Source organism: Sciurus vulgaris, assembly GCF_902686455.1.
Source record: "Sciurus vulgaris genome assembly, chromosome: 9".
In the NCBI taxonomy this organism is placed as follows: Eukaryota; Metazoa; Chordata; class Mammalia; order Rodentia; family Sciuridae; genus Sciurus; species Sciurus vulgaris.
In genome coordinates this window covers 60574910-60602845 of record NC_136469.1, presented here as the reverse complement: position 1 = coordinate 60602845, position 27936 = coordinate 60574910, and the positions used below count along the sequence as shown (strand labels likewise).

Sequence of the window (27936 nt, the reverse complement as noted above, 5' to 3'; positions counted from 1 at the left end):
CTGGCATGTGTGAGGCACTGGATTCAATTCTCAGCACTGCATATAAATAAATAAAGTCCCATATACAACTAAAAATATATATACATATATTAAAAAAAATGAGGTTTAAGACTTTAGCTAAAGCCAAGTATAAATAGGGATCATAGTAATTTTCTAATTGGTTTTCTTTGTGTTTATCTAGAGTGTTTGTTTAGAAAACTGAGTAACCAAATTAAGAAGTTGTTTTTGTTTTAGGTGGATGGCAGGATGAAACCTGGCCAGATGGTTGGACTGCAGTGACAAGAGATGGGAAACGGTCTGCCCAGTTTGAGCACACGCTGCTGGTCACGGACACTGGCTGTGAAATCCTAACCCGGCGACTTGATAGTGCACGGCCTCACTTCATGTCCCAATTTTAATTTCTCCCAGGATGGCACATCTCAATAATGCCTTCTTACTGTACTGTGCATTTTATTGAGAGTACAGAAAGGATGAGGCAATTTTTTATCACTTGTTTTGTTTTGACTATAGATAAGGAAGGACTACAGCATTTGATGTGTGTCCTCAAGAGCTTGTCTTGGGTCTGAAAAAACTGAGAAGAATAAAGGAAACATTGCTCAAGTCCTTTCAGTACCCCTCCCCGCCTCTGCCCCGCCCCATTCTCTGCACACCTGTTTTTCTTATTTGCCCCTTGAGCACTTTTACTTAGACCTGCTTCTATAGTTGCTTTAATCACTGCCACAAACTGGCTATCAAGAGCCAGCTGCTTTCCAGGCAAATGTTGAAGATGAGAATCCTTGAAACTTCAGCAACACATGTTGCTCCAGATTTTTAAAATTATATATATATATGGAAATATATATGCATACATTTTAAATTCCATATATGTAATTATCGAACACTATGTGACCTTTGGTTTGGGTTGATTCTGCTCTGACAGGGTTTTTTGCTGTCATAAGTGGATCTATAGTTTGTAGAGATTTAATTCCTAGTTGGGAATTGGCCTCCTCCTTTCCTAATGCTAATTATTTATCCTTGTAATTGTGTGTAGGGAAGCACTCACTCAGTGAGACTTTCTCTCCAATGTGGACTCTGTGTCAGTGAATGAATGTGGTAAAATTCACTTTGGAAGAAAGTTATCAGGCTTTTTAAAGTCTAGTTTATGACACAAATAGCTACGCTCCATGTGGTGGCTGGTTGTTGCGGGGCACAGAAATTTGTAATACCCTGCTATTTCAGACCTTTATTTGGTCTGAAAAGGGAGGTAGAAAACCTCCTTTTTTGCCCTCTCTTTTACTTCAAGGGCTTATCTTGAAGATACTCAGAGAAAGGTTGGAGGTTGTGCTGTATAGGTGACAGGGAGAGAGTTCTGAGATGTCTCCAAGCCGTGAGCACAGTAAAGTCAGGTGGGCTTAACATTTAGTAATCCTGACAATGAAGAGAAAGGTACTTATTTGAGTACTGTAACCTTGCAGCTGCCCTTGATTTGCTGGGAATAAAAAAAATAATAATAAAAAAAAACACCTCACCTATATGCAGTTGATTCATTAGCAGTGACCTAAGCTGCCCAGTGTCTGTTCCTTTCAGCAGTTGTCCAAAAAGTGTATCCACTGAAGATGTATCAGATCATCAAGTCCTTGCTGTTAGTGTGTACTTGATTACTGGGTATCTGATAACTTTCTGGAAATACAATTTGATGCCACTGACACATATACTTGTAAGAGAACATCTTTCCCAGAGTGCCTCAGACCTTATTGCTTTAAGAGAATTATGATAATGTTTTCATTACTTTTATTATTTTAATGATTTACAAAAGTGACTGAATCTGGTATAGACTTTTGGGGGTATGTATGTGAAGTTTTTATCAAACTGTAATATTTGTGAATGGAATGCCTTGTAATATGAATGTTAATATAATGTGTAAAGGGAGATTAAAAAATTTGATTATCCCACCATGTAGTCATTAACTTTGCTGCATTTGTTTGGTATATCAGAGGGATTGGTGTGAATGGGGAGGCGGATTTCACAATCTAAAATAAAACTTGGCCATCTGAGTACAAATATTTTTCCAGGTTTAATGGCTGTATCATAATCGTAGTATTGTGCTTAATTAAGGTGAGTGTGCGAGCAGCCTTTGAGATGCAACCATATTTTTGAGAGCTTTTAAGATTGAGCATATTGAATAGTCAGGGGAGCATTTTGCTTTCTGGTAGTGGAATTAACAGTGTGGGCTTATTTGTTGTACAGCATTAAAAATAGGCTTAAGGAAGGAAGTTTTTGTAGGATAATTTTGTGGTGAAAAGATAAAACACTACACTTGTGATAATGCTTTTCTTGGTTTGGGAGATTCTTTTTGGAACAATATGGGCTGTAGTCTAATTGCATATATCAAATTACAAATATGTATCAGATTTAGGTGACAAAACCTCTACTCATCATTCTGCCAACCTTTTTTTTTTTGCTTTTTTTTTTTTGCGGTGCTGGGGATCAAACCCAGGGCCTTGGGCATGTGAGGCAAGCACTCTACCAGATGAGCTATATTCCCAACTCCTCTGCCAACTTTTAATAAGTCAGTTTATTTACTTGTTTTAGGTTAACCTTTAGGGTAATCATTTTTTTCCTGCCAGTCTTCCAACTCCCTTGGAATTATAATTTAAAAGGGAAACATGTTTGCCTTTTATCTTTTTGTGGCTTATGCTAATAAAATAGGTTGTTGGGATTAGAACCCCCCCTTAGCAACACTTATACTACTGGCCACCCACATGTCTAAATTAATAGGCAAGAGGAGGTTTAGCAGTTTGTTTGCCACCTTAGTTTGATTTGTCAGTCTGTCCTCTAGTTTTTCATTGAATTTGGTTAAACTTGATAGTAGGATGCTATACTATGATAAAGCCTCCAAATTCACAATCATGGTATATGTAAGCGATTTTCTTCTTTTAAAATTATATTTTTTTACTTACATCTTTTTATTTAAAAAACTTTCAAATTTACAGTACAGTACAATAAAATAACATATATTCTTTACTTATATTCACTGGTTGTTATTTTGCCACCTCTGTTTCATACATCTGTATAAGCAACATTCCCCCCCACACCATGCTGGGAATTGAACCCAGGTTCTTGCACTTGGTAGGCAAGTGCTGCTCTACACTGAGCTATATTCCCAACCCCTAGCACCATTACTACCTTAGCATGTATTTCTTCAAATGTAAGGATATTCTATATGATAAAAATAAAATTATCAAACAAGAAATATAATCGATAGAATTGTCTAACGTATAGTATGCAAACTTTCTCAGTTTTACTTAGTGTTCTTCAAAGATTCTCACTCTCTTTCTCTCTTTCTTTTAATATCCAGGAACCTAGCCCATGGCATTTGTTGTATGTCTTGTTTTTTGGGGAATAGTCCTTCCCTTTGTTGTTTTATGAAATGACACTTAAAAACCAGGCCAATTGATTTGCAAAAATCTTTTTTTCATGGATAGGTCCCTGATAAACATTTTGACAGAATGTTTATCATTAGTTTTTTTGCTGCTGGCTTGCATTTGAATGTTTTGCAAGAAAAAGCAAGAATAAGGTAGCCTTGGCTACATTCTCTGCTGCTTTTCATTTTGGGGATTGAGCAACAATAGAACTGCCTGGATGGCAATTCTGAGGTTATTTTTAAAATTTGTCAACACTGGTATGGTATTTTTACTAAAATATGTAAAAAAGAAAATCAGTATGTGATTTATTCAAGAACTTCCTATAAAGATTTTCACTTACCATTGATGTGTGTTTTAGAGGAGGAAAACTTTATTTGGGGTTCACAGTTTCACAGGTCCTGGTCCATAGATGGTTGGCTTCATTGCTTAAGGTATGTGGCAGAACATTATGGCAGAAGAGTGTGGTAGAGGAACGGGGCTCAGGACGTGGCCACCAGGAAGCAGTGAGAGAGACAGCTTCCCTCATGTACAAAATATGAACCCCAAGGGTATGACCTCATTGGCACACCTTCTCCAACCACAACCTACCTGCCTACAATTATCAGTTAATTCCTATCAGGATCGATGTACTGAATAGGTCAAGGCTCTCATAACCAATCATTTCACCTCTAAACTTTCTTACATTGTATCACACATGAGCTTTTGGGGGACACCTCATATTTAAACCTTAATTATATAGATGATATGTCATATGTACCACTCATTATCTCTCATAAGGAGGCACTAATTGTCAAATTATTACCACTGTTATTTGGTCACTTGGTGTCTGTCAGGCTTTTTTTTAATTATAAAAGTATCTTTTTTTCTTATTCTGGGGAGAGGTATTTGGAAAATACTGCATATCCTCTTTACTCAGTGATTTTAGCTTTCACTGGTAGTTCTCACCTGAATCCAATATTTACTACAGTGATGACTCCTAGTTGGCATTTTCTAAGTCTAGCATCCCATCTACATTTATTAACTAACATTCTTCTACAAAGAAACTCTTTCCTCCCCCTAGTCCCTGTCTCCCCTCCTACTTTGAGTTTTATTGGGGAATCATGACATTTAAAAAAATTCTGTTTAGTTACTAGAATTGTTCCAAATTTGGCCAGTGGGTCATTTTGAACCATCAATCTGAATACATCTTTGCTTTGTACTATTTATTTTCCCTGCCACAGACTAGGAATTGACTTTCTTTAAGATCCCTGGTTTCTTTTCACAGGGAATGGTGTTTGGGATTAAAGATCTGTGTTCTACTGGGATCTCATTGCTTCTAGGCCCTTTTAGGGAACAAATACATTTTTAAAAAATAATAAATTCATTTTGATGCTTCTGAAGTATCAAAATGAAAATACTGATCTTCCTCTTCTTTCCCTGTTCCACATTTGTATCTTCTTTTTCCCTTGGTGAGAACTTTGGTTCCAAGCATTAACATTTGGTTGATACATAAGACTTGTAAAATTTCAAAATTACTGCAACAAAATTACTACCAACAATAAACTTAAGTACAAAATGTGTGCATTTTCTTATTCTCAGGACATAATTTGATCTTACTTGTATTCTAAATTTTTATAAATTGTGAGCTACGTTTTAAACAAAGAAGGCACTGAATCTTGGGGGCAAAACATATAGTAGGGGTGGGAAGGATAACTTAGTCATCTGGGAATTAGAAGACCTAGTATATGAGATGGTGTGTTAAGATTCTGTCTTATGTTTGATGGTATATCTAAGCTTTGGCTGCAAGGGGAGCAAATTATACCATTTTGTAATGGGGTATGTGGCCCATTTTCCAACTCATTAGAAAATAATGTTTTAGAAACACATTGTTTCCTGATGGGGGATGCATTGGGCTAACTGAAAGTTAATGTGTTTTGTTTCATTTTAAAAATGAGTATCTTTGGGAAGTTTAGCTTGGTAGCATACCATCTATGCATGGAAATTTTCTGACCATGTTGTTTGATTCCTTGAGGGCCAAGGTGCCTTCGATGGCTGCTCTGAAAACTTTGTGGCAGCCTCTTCCCTTTCCTCTGTCTTACCCTTTTAAAGGAGCTAAGTATGAAAAAGAACAATGGCTTGCATTTGAAAGTTTTGAAAGAAAAAAAAAAAAAGAATAAGGTAGCTTTGGCCACATTCTTTGCTGCTTTCATTTTGGGGATTGGGCAACAATAGAACTGCCTGAATATGGCAATTCTGAGGTTATTTTTAAAATTTGTCAACACTGACTGGTATGGTATTTTTACTAAAATATGTAAAAAAGAAAATCAGTATGTGGTTTATTCGAGGACTTCCTATAAAGATTTTCACTTAGTATCGATGTGTTCAGTGTTTTAGTAAAATCTGTGGAAATTCCTATGGTGTCTAACTTTTTTACTGTTGTAAAACTTTTAGTTACAAAATTGATTTCTTGAGTAGTGAGATCCACAGCTTTACTCTTATTTGGCCTTCCTCATCCCACTCCAAACTCATGACACTTATTTTCCCAAACTTGTAAGCACATTTGTATTATGATGTCTTGAGCATACAACCAACAATGAACATACTAGGGCTCTGATTTGCACAATTTTTAACTGGTTGCATCGTTAGGACAAATCACACTTCTCTGTGTCAAGCTCCTACTTGTGTAGTGATAACACAAATTAGTAACGGTTGATATATAATGTGACCGTAAGCAAATTGCTTTATTTCTGTGGTTAGGTGAGGTCACCAGTTCAGGGTAGAACTGTTTAGACTTAGTTTATTTGAGCTTTAGGTTAAGTGTGAGAAAACAAAGACAAGGGATGAGAACTTTACTATTACAATGTAGAACAGAAGAAGGGAATCAAAATATTATAAAGGGCATTTCTGCTCTAAATCTTGATATTTTTGTAAGTCAAGAGTGTTTCTGTGCACATTTAAATCATACTTTCTTGAAAGGAGCATGCTCATGTTTAGATCATATATGTGGAATTCTGCTAGTGACCAGCTGGATTAAAATCTGTTTAAGAGCCCATTATGCTGCTTTGTTACCATAAAGTTCCACCAAAAGAAATAAGTAGGAGGATTGTGTCCTCCTCGTTATTGTCAAAGCACAATTCCCAATAGTTCTGTGCATTTATTATGAAAATAATTGTTTATACTTAATATTTTTCAAATATATTTGTGGAATACTCTCTTTCAAAGGTGACAGGTTGACAATCTGATCTTGCATGTTAATTACAACCTAACTGGCTGAATCTAGATTTTTTCCTTGGGTTAGCAGTGTCTAGACACAAAGAATTGTCAGTTTTTTGACTTTGATCATCAGCCTACTGGGCAGATTGGTTGGTAGTCAACAGAAAAAGTTCTGTAGCATTCTATGCATGTAAAAATGTTTCTCTTTACCAACAAAATATTTTGAGAATTATTAGCTAAGTATAATCTTGCATTAAAGTGAGATAAATGGAAGTAATATTTTTTTGGAGCCATTTTTGGTGTTAACTGTACACCTTAATTAGCTCAACTGTAGTAGTGTGGTGGACATAAGGCCATTTTTTCCTTACTTCCATCCCAAATGACCCCATACATTATACTTTGTTAGTTTCCTGTGCATGTAATAAAGAGCTTGTCTCTTTCTCCAACAAATATTATGAGATACGTTAAAAAAGAAAACAGAATAGTCCAACATGGCTAAAAATGGAAATCCAGGTAAGATTTGAAAAATGCTAGGCATATGAAAATTTTCCAGTTAAATGTGATAAAGTTGCTTAAAGTTAGTTCCTAATGTTGCAAGATTTTAGATTCCTAAACTTAAAAGATTTATTTTACTGGTTTTCATGAAATATACAGTGTTATGTTAATATCCTTTTGTACTGAAATTATATACATACATTTGTTCAAGAGAGCAGTTTGAAGATATTTTCAAAAATTTTCCTTAACCCTTTCAAAGTGGTAAAATCCTGAGGACAACCAAGATAGATTTGCTGACATGCACATATTGTTTTTAGCCCTGTGCTTTATCTGTATTTTATTCCCAAAACTTTTTGGTTCAGCAACATACATGCCATCCTAGATTCAATCCAGGAGGATATATTAAAAGAATCTTTAAAAAAGAAATACTTTTTATACATATGGTTACGTCTCATGATCTGGGAATTCTTATGGTAAGCATCTTATAAAACTGGTTTCTTACACTGGATCTGAAAGAGAACTGCTTTAATTCAAGAAAGTTAGTACTGGACTTAATTGACTGGTTCAAGAGTATGTACTTAACTATGACAGAAACGAAAAGTAAGATCAATAAATTGACCAGCTGTAAGAACTGGAATAATAAAACCACTTGTGAAATATATTATTGAACATGAAAAATGAAAATGTTTGACAATCCTGTTCACATATCTTGAATATTAGACAAAACAAAACCAAAAAAACCCAAAAACATAGCACCACCCTGTTTCTTTTTCCTTTCCTTCACAGTATGAAAATAACATGCTGAGGAACCATGAAGGTGAATGTAGCACAAAAGAAATAACAACTGCTAGAAATCACTTTTATTATGTTGTAACATTTGTTAATGAGCCACAATTAGTTATGTGAAGGAGAGTTCAGAAAACAGATCTGGGATGGTATTAGCCTTGTCCTTGATTGCAGACTTATGAATCACACATATTAAGACTATTCTCTAGAGTAGTTACTGAAGGTCCAAGAGGCTATGAACTTGGAAGACCTTCCTGCACGTCTAGCTATTTCCATCAGATCACAAAATGGATGGATACATTTTTCTCAAATTTAAAACTTTACAACAGTTCGAATGCTGTAAGAGAAGATAGAAACAGATTTTAAATGGTGACCTTTTAAGACCACTAAAAATGTATTGTTTTTGATCCTCTTTCCCCTAGAATCCCCAAATCATTACATTCTGTAATATATAGCTAAAGAGACAGCTTACCTCTTTCCTGAATGCATAAGTTCAAAAGCTTCATTAATTTGGTCCAAGGACACATTGCCAGTCACAAATTCATCCACTTTTATCTTTTTGGACATATATTCAGACACCAACTTTGGGACACTTTCTACACTCTTCCATCCTAAAAGAAGTAATAGATTTATTCATTAATTTATGCAACAAATTTCTACAGTATGCTTATTGGTGACAGATACTAAGAGGATGGAGGATGATTTTGTTTGTGGGGGGTGGAGTGGGGAGGGGCAGTGCTGGGGACTAAACTTGGGGCCTTGTGCATGCTAGGTTAGCAGTCAACCATAGAGAGCTACATTCCCTGCCAGGGATTTTTGGGGGGGGGGGGGGACTGGGGATTGAATCCCAGGGGTGCTTTACCACTAAGCTATATCCCCAACCCTTTCTATTTTGAGACAAGTTCCTGCTAAGTTGCTTAGAGCCTTGCTAAATTGCTGAGGCTGGTTTGAATTTAGGATTGTACTGTTTGCCTCCTGAATTGCTGGGATTACAGGTGTGTGCCACCATGCCCAGCCAAAAGAATGATTTTTTTTTTTTTTTTTGATGCATTTGAGAGGAATGAAAAATTCCAAAATTAGACTGAAGCAGAGAATTTGACATAACTTTAGTTGTGAAAGAGTTAAATACTTATGAGTATTTTCCTTTTTTTGTATTAAGATTTACTACAATCTCCTTAAAGTTTGGCCAATGAAGACTTTTAAACTACGTGGGATAGAACTCTGGATTTTTTAGCAACAAGTTTATGTAGATCCACAATAGTGATTCTGTAATCATGATATTCTGGGTAGATAAAACTGAAGCAATATAGAACCTTTTTCCTGAGTTTTGAGTTCAAAAAGGAAATAGGGATAGCATATCAGAAAACCATGAAATTAAAAAAAAAAAGTAGGAGGCTGGGCGTGGTGGTGCACACCTGTAATCCCAGTAGCTTGGGAGGCTGAGACAGGAGAATTGTAAGTTCAAACCCAGCCTCAGCTACAGTGAAGTGCTAAGCAATTCAGTGAGACCCTGTCTCTAAATAAAATATAAAATAGGGCTGGAGATGTGGCTCAGTAGTTGAGTGCCCCTGGGTTCAATCCCTGCCCTGCCCCCCGCAAAAAAGTGGGAAATCTTTAGCTAAGTGATCAAATTTTAAATAAAATGAGTTGCCTTGATGTTTCACTTTTTATTGAAGGAAGCAATAAATCAACAAAGATGTCTTTCCCCCACTTTTAAGGATGCTTTGGAACATATTTCAAACCTTTCTGGATCCTTTTCCAAACTTCTTATATGCTCTGCCAATTGTTTCCCCCACAAATTGTAGAAATTTCTAATTTCTCCTTTCAATCTCCTAGTAACTGAGAGAATCATAGCTACCCCTATTGTCTAGATCAAAACTTCTATTTATATCTTTGGGTCATATTTTAGCAACACAAAGGGCTGCAACCCTCCATCGAATTTCTCAGCTGCAAGTGCTAGGAGAAGGCTTCAGTTAGAGGTTGCTACCAAGACCCCTTGGCCCAGTCAACCAGGCTTAGAATGAATGTTCTTTCGAATACAGTTGCAATGATGATGCCCCCGAGAAGCATGTGCGGCTGAGAGTCAGTTCTAGGACACTGCTGAGGCACACATAGGTACATCTAGGGCCCTGGAAAGGAGGGTTAATCAGAGCGATATTTTCTAAGGTGAATACCGTAGTATTTACTTCTGGCCTTCAAAAAAACAAAACAAAACAAAACAAAACAAAAAAAAGCATAATACGAGGTATGGGAAAGTAGCAGACATTAAACACAGATCATTCAAAACTTGACTTGTTTTTTAAAAAACTATGAAACTTTTTAGGGGCTGGGGTTGTAGCTTAGTGGTAGAGCATTGCCTAGCATGTATGAGGTACTGGGTTCAATTCTCAGCACTGTATATAAAATAAAAAAAATAAAATAAAGGTCCATTGACAACTCAAAAAAAATTTTAAAAAAACCCAAAACTTTTTAGATTTCATTTATTCACAATAGTTGTGATATATAAGCATACCACCAATAGATGGAAATTATTTCCAAGCCTTCTACTGGTAGTCAGGAAAAATGATCGGTGTGGGAGCTTTTCAATTTTGTAATAAAGTTTGTCATATGTTCAGTTTATGACTCAGTTACTGATGAAATCAGTACAATTCAGAAAGAAGTATGACCACAACCAACGATCACTGCACTCTGGAAAATTTAAGTAAAAATGTGAAAACAGCAGGGCTGACGATGTTGTTTGCTTATCCCACAATCAACTTTTCACCTTATCCTACCCCAACTTATTCTTCATTAACAGAATACTGATTTTTTTTTTTTTAAAGTGGCTATGTGCTTAAGAAGCTGAGCACCTTTCCAGCCTCAGGGAAATTTGAAACCCTTCTTTAAAAAGAAGCTTGAATGTAACAATTTATGATAACATAGCTCATGACATGAAGATTCTTATTAATACAAGCAAATAACCTGGGATTAAAAATTTGCCAATGGAAGTAACAAAAGAGAAAAGGGACTCATCTACTGAATTACCTCCAAAGGCAGTGCCTTTCCACGTGCGACCTGTAACCAGCTGGAATGGACGTGTGGAGATTTCTTCACCTGAAGCAGCTACTCCAACCACCACGCTGACACCCCAGCCTTTGTGGCATGCCTCAAGTGCTGCTCTCTGCAAGCAGAGTAAGACCAAATCCATGAATCCATGCATTTTGCTGGTAATAACTTCTTTCCTGGAAACTTCTGGGGCCGGGGGTGGTGTGTGTGGCACAGAGGTTTTTTAAAAAAAAATGCCAACTAATGTCTGAATTTTGTGTAATTTTATTGAGCAATTATATTCTAACAGGTACTTAAAAAATTACTAACTTGGATAAATATTAACATAAATTGAACAAATATAAAGCTTTCATTTGTTTTGTATTTTAAAACTAAATCCTACATCTACATATAGAAGAATGGTAGGCTCCTTTGACCAGTTAAAATTCAATAGGTAAGACTTGAAACTATGAAACTCCTAGGGAAAAAAACAGAATAAATGCTTTTGAAATTTGGAGTGGGTGAGGATTTTTTAACAAGATGCCCAAAGCACAGGAAACAAAAGCAAAAACAGACCAGTGGGATTAGGTTATACTGAAACATGTCTGCACAGCAAAGGAAACTAGAGTGTGGAGACAACTTACAGAATGGGAGAAAATATGTGACAGGGGTTGATACCCAGAGTTTATAAGGAACTCCAAAAACTCTATAGCGAAAACAGCAAAAATAACCCAATTAAAAAATTGGCAACAGATATGAATAGACATTTCTCAAAAGAAGACATACAAATGGTCAACAGGTACATGAAAAAATGCTTAACATTTTTAATCAAAACCACAATGAGATATCATCTCACCCCTGTAAGAATGTTACCAAAAAGATAAAAGATAAGTGCAGTGAGGATGTGGAGAAAGGGGAAACCTGCCATTATGGAAAACAGTATGGATGTTGCTCAAGAAATTAAAAATAGAAATACCCTATGATCTAGCAATTCCACTCCTGGGTATATGTCCAAAGGAAATGAAATCATTTTATTGAAGACAGATCTATACTCCTACGTTCACTGTGGCATATTCACAACAGCCAGAAAATGGACAAATGAAGTGTCCATCAATTGATAAATGGATAAAGAAAATGTGGTATACCATGGCATACTACTCAGTCATGAAAAAGAATGAAATCTTGTCATTTGTGGCAACATGGATGGAATTGCAGATGCTTATGTTAAGTGAATAAAGCACAGAAAGATAAGTACCACATAATCTTTTTACTCTTGTGTGGAATCTAAAAAAGATCTCATAGAAGTTGAGAGTAGAATAGTAGTTACCAGAGGCTGGAGAGAGTAGAAAGAGGAAAGGTTGATCAATGGGTATTATGTCAGATTTAGATAGGAGCAAGAGGCTCTGGTATACTGTTGTACAAATAATGTACTGTACATTTCAAAGGTAGAAGAAAAGATTTTGAAAGTTTTTACCATAAAGAAATAAGTGTTTGAGAAGACAAATGTTTAACCTGATTAACATTAACACAGTACTCCATTAATATGTACAATTTTTATGTTTTTATATATTGGTTTTAAGCAAAAAGTAAATCCTAGCTCAAAGTTCTAAGGACTTTACTGTAAGAAGCAGACAGAAGTAACAGTATTTTTCACTATCTACTTGTGTCAAGTAGATGTTACTATCTGCATTTGACAGATGTGATGAAACTCAGGTCTACAGAACTTAAGTGCAAGCTCAAGGTCACTGAGCTTGGTAAGTATATGCATACCTAACTCCAAAGCCCACATTCTATACAACTTCAATATTCTGCCTTTTCATTTAATGAGTCATAAATTTAGTATGTATTGAAAGGCAAAGAAATATCTTTTCATCTTTCCCTGAGCCATTCTTGTATCATTTTCTACTCATAGCTATTTTTTCATCAGAATAACTATTTTCAAAAGGCTTCGTTTGTTAAAAAAAAAAGAATCAATTTTTGATTCCAAGGGAACTGCATTAAAAAAAAAAGTTCCACAAACTAAAAAGGAATGAACTAAGTATACTCACCATGACCTTCACATTACCAATACACTCAAAGGAGTAGTCCACTCCACCGTCAGTCATCTCTATGAGCACTTCCTGGATGGGTTTACTGAAGTCTTGGGGATTAATACATTCGGAGGCTCCAAATTCTTTGGCCCTTGCAAATTTATCTTTATTGATGTCCACACCAATGATCCGGGATGCACCAGCAACCTTACAGCCCATGATAGTTGCCAATCCAACTCCTCCTAGGCCAAAGACTGCACAAGTAGAGCCAGGCTCCACCTAACAGTAAGGACAGTCTGTAAGGTACTCATTCCACAAGAGTCAAGGACATCGCTAGGCTTCTAACAGATCTTGCCAATTTCACTATTCTAGCAAAGCTTTGCTGAAGTGAATTAGAAGGCGGAAGCTAAAACCCAGGTTGATCTCTCACCTTGGCAGTGTTCACTGCAGCACCATAACCGGTTGAAATGCCGCAACCAAGAAGGCAGACTTTATCCAAAGGTGCTGAAGGGTCTATTTTAGCAACTGAGATATCAGCCACAACTGTGTATTCAGAAAACGTGCTGGTTCCCATGTAATGTAAAATTGTCTTTCCTTTGCAAGTAAATCTGCTAGTACCATCTGGCATTAATCCTTTCCCTTGAGTGACTCTAAAAAATAAAAAAGGAAAAGGCAAAATGGAATATGGTTTCTTAGTTTTTAAAAGTAATGACATTCAGAAAAGGTCAAAAGTCTAGTTTCTATTGTATTATTAATAATTTAGCACATTTCATCAATGCCTTACTGGTAAACTTACAATAAATTTATAATCTTCCAAAACTTACTGTCAAAGCACCAATTTTTTTTTTTTTCTGAGATTGGAACTGGTTTATTCTCAGAGTTCAATGGAACAGTTGTGTGGTAAAGTTTACATGGTAAAACAATATTTCTTAGTATATTAAACTAGTAATGCAAAGGCAAGACATATGGAAACAGGGCACAAAAGCCATATACAGTAAAAAAAAATCTGTTATCTCTTCCATTTTGTGACATACCATCCTGCACTGAGTCCCTATAAAGCTGTTTTGCTTGTGACCAGTCAGAATTTAGAATAGATGTACTTTAACTTCAGGTTGTTGGTTGGTTTTCCTTGGCCAAATCAAAAATCTTTTATAATCTTTTGGATAATCAATCTAAATCAGTTAGAAAATATAAATACAGAATGTTTTGAAATGACATTAAGGGCTGTTCAGAGTAGTATCAAGGAGTAACTGGTAAAGTGAAGAGGAGATAATAGAATTTAAGTCTTCTGTAAGTCAACTTGCATACTATCTTTGGACATATAATAATTAAATCAAATTCTTCAAGCTAGACAATTGTGAGGATTAAATGTGACATTCTAGATTTTGTAAGTACTCATCTGATCCTGGTTTTTTTTTTTTTTTTTTTTTTTTTTTTTTTTTTTTTTTTGATGGAGGTGTCCTTTAAATTTATTTTAAGAATATATTTGTTGTGGCTCAGTGGTAGAGCACTTGCCTAGCACATGTGAGGCGCTGGGTTTAATCCTCAGCATCACATATAAATGAATAGAGAAAATAAAGGTACTGTGTTCACCTCCAACTAAAACAAAAAAAATAATAAAATAAAATAAAAAAAGAATATATTTATGTATACTGCTTATGTAAATAATTTTTAGAAATCAGCGAGGTTTCTAATTGCTATACCATATTACATGGCTTAGACAAATCTTTAGTTTTTCTTTTTATGGTACTGGGGATTTTATGCAGGGCCTCACATATGCTAGGGAAGTGCTCAACCACAGAGCTGCATCTCCACCCCTTTTTAACAAGGTCTTGCTAAGTTGCCCAGACTGAACTTCAAACTGCAATTCTGCCTTAGCTCCCAAGTAGCTGGGATTATAGGCATTTGCCATGGTGTCCAGCTAATCTTCACTTTTTCTTCACCTTTAAATTATAAAACATAATCTCTTTTCAGTGCATATATGAAATTACATCCAGTAATAGGGTAACAGGTAATCCATAAAGTGTACTTAGTTCCAGAGACAAATAATGACAAAAACTAAATATGAGAATTTATCACATCTTCCTGGCTATAGTCATTATGGGGCAGGGTTGGCAACCAAGGTCAATAAAGCAAGCACCTTTCCTCTCTAAACCAGATGCAGCATTTTGGTTTTTTATGATATGCAAGTTAACCTGGGTTTAAAGTTAGCTTCTTCCATAGGCACTCCAAGTACTGTAATTCCTGAACTTCACTGTAAGTTCTGAAATGGTGTTCATGTCAACATTCTTGAAACTTTCATATCTTAATTGGGCACTTTTTGTTAAGGCAGGGAACCATTAAAAGCTGTCTCAGCACCAGCATCTTAACAATTGGTTACTATATAATACTAAGACTACTCCCAAGTACTGATTAAAACTGGTGAGTTTGGATCCACACCCCCTTTTTGGGGGGGTACCAGGGACTGAACCCAGGGGTGCTTAAACTCTGAACCACAACCCTTTTATTTTGAGACAGGGTCTCGCTAAGTTGCTGCCGTTGGCCTCAAACTTGTGATTTTCCTGCCTCAGCCTCCCAAGTTGTTGGAATAAAGACATGCACCTTTTTGAGAGGAAAAAAGATTGCCTTCATATACAATGACCCTAGTAGAGTACCTAACATCCTTTGCAACAAACATCGAGAAGTCAGGCAACCTTGATTATCTTGATTAGTTTATCATTATTTACATACAAGGTACATTTAAACCTAATTCTAAACCAAATATTGCAACCACACTCCTAAGAAAATGTTCAACTGTAGCACACTGAGGTCCTGCAAGATGCAGAGCAAGTTAAGAAATAATCTCAAAGAAGAGTGATGATCTTATCATCTTTCACAAGTAAGAGCCAAGCATCAAGAAGAAAGAAACAAAACTCTTTCCCCTGCACTCATCAAATGCCATGACTATCTTTATAGCCTTAGCTAACAAAATCCAGAGTCCTCAATTTCCTGATAATAAGAAATCCATTTCCAAGGTGACTGTCAATGTTAAAAGAGTTTTCAGGCTTTTCTTTGCCATGTTCATGAACTCTGGCAAGCCAGCAATGGAAGCACTGGTGATGCTTGCATGTCACTTTGTGCCTGGCTCCTTAAGCTGCTCATGGCTGCAGTGGTAGGGACAGAGGAGCATTTTGGGGTCCTGAACTCATTTCAACAGGTACAACTTAAGAAACAGATGAAACTGAAAAATCTATCATAAGGGATGGGGCTGTAGTTCAGAAGTAGAGTGCCTTGACTACCATGTTTGAGGTCCTGGGGCTGATCCTCAGCACTGCTCCCACCTCAAAAAAAGAATCCATCATGAACTCTGAGAGCAAATGTTAATTTCATAAATGAGGAAGTCCAAATCAGTATGTATACAAGTAGAGCATACAAGCAATTATCCAGATCAACTGATGAAAACAGATGGCCAAACTGACTAATTTAGATCTTTTGGGACACTTTTCAAAAAGTCCCACTCTCCTCAAGGATTCGTGTTATATTTTTCTTCCCTTTCTGTCTGTGTAGTTGGTTACACTGATAGAGAAAAAACAAACACTCAAAAAACCTCACATAGGCAACTAACACAATAAATGTCATATTCTAATGTCTGTGATATTCTAAAACAGAAGGGGTCTAAACATCTTGATTAGGAGAGCAGATCCTAAAGCCAGATTGCTTGGTTCAAATTCTGTGTGACCTTGGTTAGGTTAACTTTTGTGTTTTCAGTTTCCTTACTAGAAAGCATGGAAAATCTTGTAAATCTCTATAAAAATCCAATGAGACATTATACACCTAATATATTAGAGTTACATCTGGAAAGAAGTATGGTTAGCAAATATTAATTCTTTTTTATAAACACTGATTTGATGTATACTCTTAGATAAATCCTTTGGAATACATATATGAATAAATATACAAATGAGAAAATGATTTGCTTCTAGATTAAAGAGTAAACGTTTCCTTTGAAAGAAAAACAAAAAATACAATCAGAAACAAAGAACAGGTATCAAAGCTCCACCAAAATAATTATATATCTTCACAGGAGTGATTAAAATTTGTTAAGTCACTCTTACCAGAGGAGTTTCTTGAACCAAATGTAACTTGGGCTACATCATTTTTCATAGAAATTTTTCCTCCAAAAGGCTGGTCAGTCTTAAAAAGTTCATCACCATTATATCCTTGATGTGTATAAAATTTTTTAGACAGTATTTCAATTTTCCTTCCAAAATGAATACTTAAAAAAATTTTTTTGGCTCTAGTTTTGCCAAAAGTGACTGAATTTACTTTATAAAATAAATGGAATTTTGTTTTATAAAAGTATAAACAAATTTTTTTCAGTGGCATTAGAAAACAAATGTATGATCAAATGGATCTCCCATTCGATTGTGGAGGGAGCATAAACTCATATGTTCACAATGGAGAGCTGCAGATGTGTATCCCACAAGTTACCAATACCAATCTCAGGAAAACACCCCAAAGCAGGTAGTGCATATATCCATCACAAGATATGTGTAAGAATGTCACTGGCAACATGAATCCTAACAGCCACAAGCTGGGAGAAACCTAAAGGTCCACCAACAGGAAAATGTATAAATGGTGGTATCTGGAATGGAATAAGACAGAACAAAAAATAGAGATGCACACAGCAACTTGGACATATCCCACATATATTATGAATGAAAGAAACCTGACAAAAAAGCACACACTATATGATTCTATTTATACAAAGTTCTACAAAGACAGCAGGATAGTGATTACTTTTGAGGGAGAGAGGTATTGACTTGGAACGGACATGAGGGACTTTGTGTAGTACTGGCAGAGATCCTTCCTCTTTTTTTCTTTTCTTTCTTTTTTTTTTTTTTGTGGTGCTGGGGATCGAACCCAGGGCCTTGTGTTTGCAAGGCAAGCACTCCACCGACTGAGCTATCTCCCCAGTCTGAGATTCTTCCTCTTGATCTGAGTAGAGTCCAACAAACAGGTGTGTGTATATATATATATATATATATATATATATATATATATATATATATATATAATATTCACTGGGTTTAAGATTTGTACATTGTAAATAGAGTATTATAAGTATGTTCTACTTAAAAAAAAGAAAACAAAAAAAGGAACAAACAAAAGGGGATCTTAGATTGCTTCAAGAAATAGTTTTTTAAGTGCCATTATCTTACAATACAATAACTACATTTTCTGTGTCAAAGGGTTATGTTATCTCTTCTAGGCTTCCCAACAACCTTATGATATACGTTTTATTACTCTGATTTAATGGACAATAAAATGGTTCATAAAAATGATTTCACTTAATTTCAGAAACATGTCCTTCCTTGCAAATGTAGCCTTGGGTTATGGAAATAAAACAGGTTCGTAAAATTGTGTTCCATATCCTAATGACCAGTGATACTGTGCAAATCCTTAATTTCTTGAGTCTTCATTTTCTCATCTTTGAAAATTAGGTTACTAATAACAGTGACAGTGAGACTGTTTTAAAGATGAAATGAAACAGTTCATGTAAAATGCACTGCTTAATTGCCACATAATTAGTGATTATTACCATTATAATATGACCTCTAGTTTTAAGAATACAATAAAAAGCCACTAACCTTATCTTCTGGCAAAGGTTTGTTTTTGGATTTAGACAAAATTTGCATTCTCCACACTGTGGGATGTAAAGTGGGATGACAGTATCACCTGGGAAACAAACACAAAGACATCCTGAATGGGTGGTATCTATTTCTAAATGAATAAAGCAGCCTTTGAAAATTCCATTTATTTCTGCTACATTCTGCAAAGTTAACAGCTTCAAGGTTTAAAACTTTACCTATGTAATGTCATTTAGAAATTGCCTGACTATGCAAAAAGTATGTTTCAAAGTTTTTACCTAAATGAAACTCTTAAAACAATAATGGAAAACAAGGTCATGTGCTTTAAAATATTGACTTATTGATGTAACTCTAAGAATTCTTGCTTAATTTTCCAAAATTGGCTTTGGAAATGTACCTAAAACAGTTCCAGATGAAAAGCAGTCTGCAAAATCAAGGGGAAAAAAAAAAATCCGAATATTTGTGCTTCCCACATGAGGAAAGAAATCGACCTTGACATTTTTTTAGGCAATAACCTGTTTATAAACAGTGTATAGTTTATCAGAAAAGTAACTTCCCTAAAGATATAAGCCTAAATCATCAAATAAGTGGTTCAAATATTCTCCTTACCTGCCTTGAACTTAGTAACTCCTTCACCAACACTTTCCACAATTCCAGCACCTTCATGTCCCAAGATCACTGGAAAACACCCCTCAGGATCAGCTCCACTCAGAGTATAGGCATCAGTGTGGCAAAGTGCAGTGGCAATGATCTGTCAGGATGTTAGAATAAAAAGCACTGAAGTGTGTGTGTGCATGCAAGTCGGAGTGAGGTACAAGTCAAAAGATATTTTACTTTAATATCCTATTTTGTTGATACTAAGATATGTTTCTTTTCTATTTGAACTTCTCTAAATCAGCAAGGGTTCATAATCCACAGCATGCTAATTAGAATTGGCAGCATTTTTTTAGTGGTACATAAAAATAATGGTGCATTTATAAGCACTGAAATATGGCACATCTATTCTCTTTTTTTCAATGCATATTAGCAGAAGGTAAACAAGGTAATTTTATGTGCACCATGCCTTCTGGTGTGGAAAGGGATATTACATGTTGCAAAACAAGTGTAGCCCATCTCATTGTTGGCTTCCTCATGGCTTCTGGAAATGTGATGTCTAAAAAAAGTACTATTTCTGAAATATGCCAGTTTGCTTGAGTCTGGGCCCGAACTATGAGATTTTAGTGGAACCAACTCTTTTGCCACATTATTTCTACTTAAATAAACCTTTTATTCCTGTTTCTTTGGTTTTCAAGTATCTTGTCTTTCCAAAGCACAAAAAGCACAGAATACTGGAGTATTTGTACTTATGCCTCTCTGCTTCTGGCCACTTACAATATAACACTCTTTGCTATCTGTCATCAGTTTCTCAGGGATGAAAGCTGAACTCATAGTACCTAGACAGTTCATCTTAGTATATCCAGGACAAATATTCTTCTTCAGTGGCAAAAACACAATCAGTTTAATTTCTGAACTTGAAGAAGAAAAATACACTAACTATTGCAAGATTTCAGATTTTTGGGTCTGAGTTGAAAAGGGTCTCAAAAAGTTATTTGGTTGTGTGCTCCCCCATCTGATACATATAATCCTTAGCAGCATGAGCCAATATGTACAGTATATATTTGGAAGTAGGATGGGGGGTGGGAGGAAGTATACTTAAAGTAATAGTAAAAGAGAGCTAAATCTTTTCCTAAAATGTAACATTTTTGTAGAATGTCAGGAAAAAAATTATTTAATGGTCACTACTTTAAAACATTAATTTTATATAAATTATAAATAGAGTAGAATGCTTAAAAGTTTATAAATGCCAGGATTGCTGGCATTGTGTAATATGCCTCTCTATGCGAATAACTTACCCTCTTTGCCACAGTGGAGGTTGAGAGGCACTGGAATAATGAACTCGCTGAACCCTTGGCCTTGTCCACCAGGGACAGTATATTTTAAAGCTCTCTAAGCAACAAGGAGACTTCATTTGCTTGCTGCTTTAGTTAATCAGGAACCTCTTTCCAAATCTTATTTGAAGTCCCTTCTAACAAAACTTGAGTATTATTTCTTATTCTTGTTTCCAATGTTACACCATACATTTTAAGTTATGGGATCAGCAGAAAGGGCAGGAGCTTACAAAATCACATTAAACTATAAAAGTCATATTGCAGTAATCTAGTAATCCACAGGAATGGTGCTTTGCCAGACAAGTGAGAGGAACATTATAAAAGTGAGAGGTAAGAGCATGTCGATTCTAAGGTTGGATAGTTTCATTATCTTCTCCTTGAACTGTCCTTTGCGGTTTATCCTCTGTAGACCTCAGATCTACTCTCGCACCCAGAGACCTAATTGTGCATCTTTCTTTCTTCTCCCAATGCCACAGGTGTATAGTTTACCTTAATTCGAACTTCATGAGCCCGTGGGGGTGCTACTTCTACCTCCTCGATAGAGAGAGGCTTTCCAGCGTCCCAGGCAACTGCAGCCTTGCATTTGATAACCTAAAGTGAGGAAAAAGAGAGTAAGCTGTTTATCTTCCTAAACTAGTTATTTAGTGGTCGATTTAGATACCAAGAATGCTAATCTTAGAAAGTATACCATAGATTCACAGAGAGACATACACCCCTAAGTGATATAAAGAATTGTTTATAGATTTCATAGAATACAGTAAAAAGACTTGAGATGATTACTCAACCTGATACAACTGTCTATTTTGGCTAAGAAGTCTTGAATATAGGTCCCAAGAGAATCTGATACAGTAGATCTATCATGAGGCTGTATGTTTAATATATGCCTTCTTAACCTCTTTGGCTCAGAATGGTTTAAATTAGTACCAGTTTAGTGCAAAACTACAGGATAGGAAGGAAGATAAGTATCAGAATGGGGGAACTTAAACTTATAACTATGCTAATACAGTAGCCTCTGCCACATAACATGTATAAATTTAATATGCCTGGATTTTGCCACATATGGCTTTCAGTACTAGCAAAACAGTCTGATCTTTGCTGTATGTGTAAAATATGCCAGAATTTTGAAGACTTAGCACAAAAAAGTAAAAATATCACATATATGTACATATATAATATATTATATATTTATATACACACATATTGTTTGTTTGGTGGTACCAGGAACTGAACCCAGTAACACTCTGTCACTGAGCTACTTCCTCAGCCCTTTTTAAAAAATTTTGAGACAAGGTCTTGATAAGTTTCCCAGGCTACCTTTGAATTTGTAATTCTCCCACCTCAGCTTCTAGAGTAGCTGGGATTACAGGCATGTGAAACTGCACCCAGCTGTATAATATTTTTAATATTATGTTGAAATAGTATTTTGAATATATTGGATTATATAAGTATACTATTAAAACAATTTTATTTGTTTTCTTTTGTTTTTTAATGTGGCTACTGGAAAATTTTAAATTACATAGGTGACTTATAGTATGTATCTATAGAAAGTTAAGAGATTATAGTCAGTACACATGCTTCCCCATTACCAGGAAATCAAGCATAATGAGGAAGGTTTTGAACAGTTCACAAAATGCTTATGTAGTATGTTGACAGAATAAAGGTTTACAGCAGACAGACAAGTAAGTCAATAATTTTTAAATGTGATTTAAAGAAACAGGCACAAAGTGATATAGAAAGCAAGAAGTAAAGGAAGAATGTAACCTTGGTGGTTTTGGGAAAGCATCGCTTTTAATGAATAATGAGGAAGTAGTTACAAATAAAACACCTACAGATAGGATTATTTCAAGTGAATGAAAGTGAATATTAAGTTCCTAATACAGTTCTCCACATAGTGAAGCTTTGCAAAAATAAGTAGTTATCAGTGGCAGAAGAACAGAGTTGAGGAAAAGGAGAGGTGAACTATATATAGATATAAGGAATGGCCATTGTAACTAGTGAGGTTGCAAAATATTGCTTTTAAATTTTAAAAGTAGGTATTAAATATGACAGTAAAGAATTTAGACCCTGCCATTTGGATCTTTTTTCATCCTAATGTACCACAGATCTCAAAATCCCAAAGCATCAAATTTAGAATGCTAACAATTTAGTCACATAACCCAGAGAGTCAAAACAACAGATAATTATACGAAATCCAAGTTCGATTCCTTTCCCTTTTAAAAAGTGTCTCAAAGCAACTTAACCTTTTCCTTTCACTGAGAATCCTAAGCAAAACAAAGCCCCACTCTAAATCCAGGGAAAATTGCCCTACTTCAACATTTAAACTATCTTAGGAGTTAGAATATTTCACTTCTCCGAAGATACTTGGTAATAAGGAAAAAAAAACTTCACATATTAAGCCTCAAAGATCCTTAAGAGTTTATCGTTTTAAACTTCAACATTTACGTTCATATATTTTTCCAGAAAACGTCTAAAGTTTGTAAAGCATTAAAACAATCAGCAACTTTGGACTGATAATTCATCTTTTTCACGTACTTCTGCCTTTATTGTTTAATATGCATTTCAGGATCTTGTCACTTCATGGACAGACCTGAGTCGGAATCCTGAATCACTGCTTTTGGTGTGATCACGAAGCACAATCAACTTCTTAAGCTTCACTTTCTGGTCTCCGAGAAGGGAACAATGCCTCGCAGACGTGTTGTGCAAGGATTAACGGAGGGCATAAATCTCTTGGTGCTTAAATGCTCAAAAATATTAAAAAGAAAGAAACCTAAGAGTCTTCCCAAACTACACTTCCAGGAGGCACAGTAATTAAGCACAGTCCAAGTCATGAACTGCAACCCTGAAGCACTACCACGTAGGACTTAGAGGAGTACGGACGATTGCAGTTTTTTCCGCCTTTGCACGACGCCAAGCAAGTTATTTAATTTCGCGTAAAAAGGAATGGCTTCTCCAAGGCCATTTGTATTAGGACATGCACTTGACCAGTCCCTGCCCCCACTCTCCTGTCCTCCCCACCCCCATCCTGCTCCGGCAGTTCCAAAAGCAGAAAGCAAAACTAGCCCGAGTGAGGAGACAAAACAAAGCTTCCTTCCCCTCCTTCCGGCTGAAGTGGCCGGAGGCTCCGTTTCAGCTTGGGTGGCGGGATCGGGTCCCAGGCCGAGCCGCACGCCTCTGCGAGCGGCCTGGTGCTACCCGCGTTCTTCCTTCCTCTAGCACGGGCCCGAAGCATGCTCGCAGTTACCTGGTTCGCCATGTCCACCGGTCTGTGGGCGCCGGAGATGGGCGGTGCAAGGACGGGGGCGCGACCAGGACCGGAAGGGCGTGTCTGAGTCTTGGCGCGAGCCGGTTGCTGGGGTTGGGGGTGAAGTGGTACCGGAGGGTTTGGTGCGTGGTTTTCCGCTTGTTCGAGTGCGTTGTCTTCAGGGGTCTTGCCACAAACTTCTTTGCGAAAAGTCTTGTTGGGAAAAGATTTGGGCCAGTCATGAGAGATAAGGCTGAAAAGAGATGTGGAAGGTGAGGAAACCGGAATTCCACAGGAAGGGCATGAGAAACAATGACAGGCCTGCTTCATGTTTGTGCCCGGTAGGCAAATGCTGCTTTTCCTTCTAGACACGTTGTGTGCCCTTGGGAGCACAGGGTAAGATACCACTTCTTGGGCTGGGGAGATAGCTCAGTTGGTAAAGTGCTTGCAAGCACAGGGCCCTGGGTTCAATCCCCAGCACCGAAAAAAAAAAAAAAAAAAAAAAAAAAAAAAGATACCACTTCTCAGGGGACTCTTCACGAAGAGCGGAAACCAAGTTGTGAGACTGTTGATGAAGGGGCACAAAAGAGAGAGAGGCTCATTCTGGGCGCTTCTCAAGCTTTTCCCAGCAGCTCCTGGTAGGTATGTAGGATTTGGGGTAGTACATAGTTCATACTTTGTAAGGAGGGTCGAGCAACAAAGTTTCCAGAACCTGTCCACGTTTTAAATGTGCACCACAATGTAGATAAGGTTGGAGTATTTGCCGGGTTACATATTTTTTTTAGTTGTAGTTGGACACCTTTTATTTTTACGTGGTGCTGAGGATCGAACCCAGTGCCTCGCACCTATTAGGCAAGCTCTCTACTACTGAGCTGCAACCCCAGTCCCGCTGGTTTACTCTTAACATGCTGATTGTTGTAGACACTGTGTTTTGTTAAAATGGCTCTGCCAGACACCCTACCAGCCACTTTTCCTATTTGCTTTTCAGTCTGTATCAAGGCTCATTTCCTGAATATACACCTTAAAGGTTGATAATCTCAAAGATTCTCTCCAAAGTCCTTCCCTTTCTTCACTCCGCCCTCTCATTCACACTATGGCTTTTAACTTCTTTTTATATAATGATGATTACCAGATTATTTTCTCTAATTCGGATGGCTCCCCTAAACTCCACCCTTGAGTGGGCTCCTGCCTACTGGATGTCTGTCTCTATTAGGATTCTAGTCTTTAAAACACAACTCATCTTGTATTTTTCTCCTTAATGGGACTTTTCTTTATGTATCTGTGTCCATATTATCCATGGAAAGCCTGTGAGTCACACCTTCTCCTCCCTCTATCCCTGCGTATCTCCAAGCCCTTAATATCTATCACATCATGTTTTTCCTCTACCCTCCCTTGCTGTGGACTTACAGGGTTACTGAAAGAGTTTCCCATCTATTTCATTGATGCTAGACCTCTGAATCCCTGAATCTAATGAACTTAATACCTCTTTCATGATCTTTATAAAATATAAATTGATCAATGCCATTTCTTTTCTGCCTCTAAACATTTTTGATTAAGTTGGATTTTAAACAAATGTACTTATTCTACTTAAAAATCTTCAAGGGCTAAGAGATGGATAAAATCCAAATTCTGCTGCTAGACCAGTGAGGCTCTGATTAACCTCTGCTTACCTCTGCATCTTTATTTCTCACAACTCTGCCATGCAAGTCTTACCCCAACCTTATGGAACATTTGTAATTCTTTAACCCATTAAGTCCCAAGTTTTCAATTCTATGAATATTGCAAAAATATTGACACATGTGCATTAAAATAGGTTGGAAATCATAATCTAGAATTCACATAGCCTTTATATATTGTTTCAAATACATGAGATATTTTTCAAATACTCTACTCACTTATTTTTCTCAAAAGACTAGACCTAAAAACACAATAATTATTTCAAAGTTACCATAAATGGTATATTTGTTGCTCAATTTAAGTTTTTATAGGTGTTCCACATCTGGTATATTGGGAAAAAAATGGTTCTAAAAGGATTCTTTTTGTTCTAGTCCTTGTATGTGCCAGTGCTTCTACTTGGAATGCAGTAAGCAATTTCTAGTGAAAAAAAAAAAAAAAAAAGAGCTTTTAGTAGAGTTAATTTTTTTTTTTCCTATGGAAGATACATTTATCTTTTGGGAAAAGACATTTGCATTTTTGTAGCACCTTGTTAACAATAATAGGATTTCTGATTTTTGGTCTAACAGGTAAAGTGTTCAGAAGTCATCACTCCAGTGAAAAGCTGAAAAATGGAGAAAATATGTTTTTAGAATATGAGAAATAAGACCACAAGGAAAACTGCTGCCTCTAAGATAGAGAGACAAATAGGTGAACATAGAGAATCAGTTTACCAGAGTAGAAACTCATGTCTGTAGGCACCATTACTGGGGTAAGGGAACCCGATCTCTAACTGATGAGTTGCTGGAGTCTTGTAGTTTAATTTGAGAATTAAAGAACTCTAGGGACACCCAGTAATGAGGAAGGGGTGCAGTCATACTTCTAAGTTTTACCTCTATGAGTTCTTGTCACCAGAGGAGTTCCTAGGGAGGGTTACCTCGACTCAGGACAAGTGGGGTCCTTGGCATATGTGATGGAGAAGAATTTTAGCACATGATAGAGATGTGGCCAGATTTATTTAGGAAAGCAGCTATACGCATAAGAATGTGAAGTATCTTGAAAGAGACATCCTTGGGGATTCAGGAAGAAATACGAATTGAAGGAAGACTGGTCTAAGAGAGAGACAGAGAGAGGCATCTTCTGGGAGTGAAACAAGGAATACATATTGAGAGAGAGACAGCAACCCTGGTCTAGGGTGTTAAATATTTATAGTGAGATTGTAGCTAAGGTCTGGACTAGAGGTGGAGTCAGGGCAGAGTTCTGCAGTTTCATGCCAGTTTTTCTAGTGCTTGTGAATGGCCTTTGTATCATGTTACTTTTTAAGGACAAGGACAAGGTCTGGTTTGAGTTGCACAAAGTTGCTTGTTTTGCGGTTCAAAAGTTTATGGGTATTTCTTACATTCCAAAGGTTTATGGGCTTTTATCTTTTTTTTTTTTTAAAGGCATACCATTTGTGTAATCATACATTTACATACGGTAATGGTGTTTGATTCATTTTGTTATTTTTTACTTCCCCCCACCCCTCTTTTCCCTCTATACAGTCCCTCCTTCCTCCATTCTTGCCCCCCTCCCACCCCACATTATGTGTCATCATCCGCTTATCAGTGAGATCATTCATCCTTTGGTTTTTTGAGATTGGCTTATTTCACTTAGCATGATATTCTCCAATTTCATCCATTTGCCTGCAAATGCCATAATTTTATTATTCTTTATGGCTGAGTAATATTCCATTGTGTATATATACCACAGTTTCTTTATCCATTCATCAATTGAAGGACATCTAGGTTGGTTCCACAATCTGGCTATTGTGAATTGAGCAGCTATGAACAGTGATGTGGCTATATCTCTGTAGTATGCTGACTTTAAGTCCTTTGGTCATAGGCCAAGGAGTGGGATAGCTGGGTCAGATGGTGGTTCCATTCCAAGCTTTCTGAGGAATCTCCACACAGTTTTCCAGAGTGGCTGCACTAATTTGCAACCCCACCAGCAATGTGAGTGTACCTTTTTCCCCACATCCTCTCCAACACCTATTGTTGCTTGTATTCTTGATAATTGCCATTCTAATTGGGGTGAGATGGAATTCTAGGGTAGTTTTGATTTGCATTTCTCTTATTACTAGAGATGTTGAACATTTTTTCATATATCTGTTGATTGCTTGTAGATCTTCTTCTGTGAAGTGTCTGTTCATTTCCTTAGCCCATTTGTTGATTGGATTATTTGTATTCTTGGTGTAGAGTTTTTTGAGTTCTTTATATATTCTGGAAATTAGTTCTCTATCTGAAGTATGAGTGGCAAAGATTTTCTCCCACTTTGTAGGCTCTCTCTTCACATTGCTGAGAGAAAGCTTTTTAGTTTGAATCTATCCCAGTTGTTGATTCTTGCTTTTATTTCTTGTGCTATGGGAGTCCTGATAAGGAAGTCTGATCCTAAGTTGACACATTGAAGATTTGGACCTACTTTTTCTTTTATAAGATGAAAGGTCTCTAGTCTGATTCCATGGTCCTTGATCCATTTTGAGTTGAGTTTTGTGCAGGGTGAGAGATAGGGGTTTAG

General features: G+C 36.6%; 2 protein-coding genes across 2 annotated transcripts in view; one reads left to right on the top strand and one right to left on the bottom strand.

The window, feature by feature from the left end:
• METAP1 (methionyl aminopeptidase 1) overlaps positions 1-1934 on the top strand; it is a 65650-nt gene extending 63716 nt beyond the window's left edge. Inside the window, exon 11 of the mRNA XM_079153831.1 lies at positions 235-1934. Within this exon, the coding sequence (XP_079009957.1) occupies positions 235-398 (164 nt within the window). The 3' untranslated portion in view covers positions 399-1934. The remainder of the gene's footprint in view (positions 1-234) is intronic.
• A 6002-nt stretch (positions 1935-7936) lies between these two features.
• LOC306669697 (alcohol dehydrogenase class-3) lies at positions 7937-24075 on the bottom strand. Its single transcript, XM_079153826.1, has 9 exons — positions 23731-24075; positions 20979-21080; positions 19171-19312; positions 18562-18649; positions 13362-13581; positions 12950-13210; positions 10902-11037; positions 8350-8488; positions 7937-8214 (listed from the first exon to the last, which is right to left on the bottom strand). The coding sequence occupies exons 1-9, from the start codon at positions 24058-24060 to the stop codon at positions 8190-8192; spliced, it is 1443 nt and encodes a 480-aa protein (XP_079009952.1). The 5' UTR covers positions 24061-24075; the 3' UTR covers positions 7937-8189.
• Between the last annotated feature and the right edge of the window lie 3861 nt (positions 24076-27936).

Excerpts from the sequence above, each read along its gene's own strand:
- LOC306669697 (XM_079153826.1), bottom strand. The coding sequence starts at position 24,060 with ATGAAGCAGGCCTGTCATTGTTTCTCATGCCCTTCCTGTGGAATTCCG. Across the intron at positions 13,211-13,361 it reads CTGCAGTGAACACTGCCAAG|GTGGAGCCTGGCTCTACTTG; the intron begins GTGAGAGATCAA and ends CCTTACTGTTAG. Across the intron at positions 8,215-8,349 it reads CTTATGCATTCAGGAAAGAG|CATTCGAACTGTTGTAAAGT; the intron begins GTAAGCTGTCTC and ends CTTCTCTTACAG.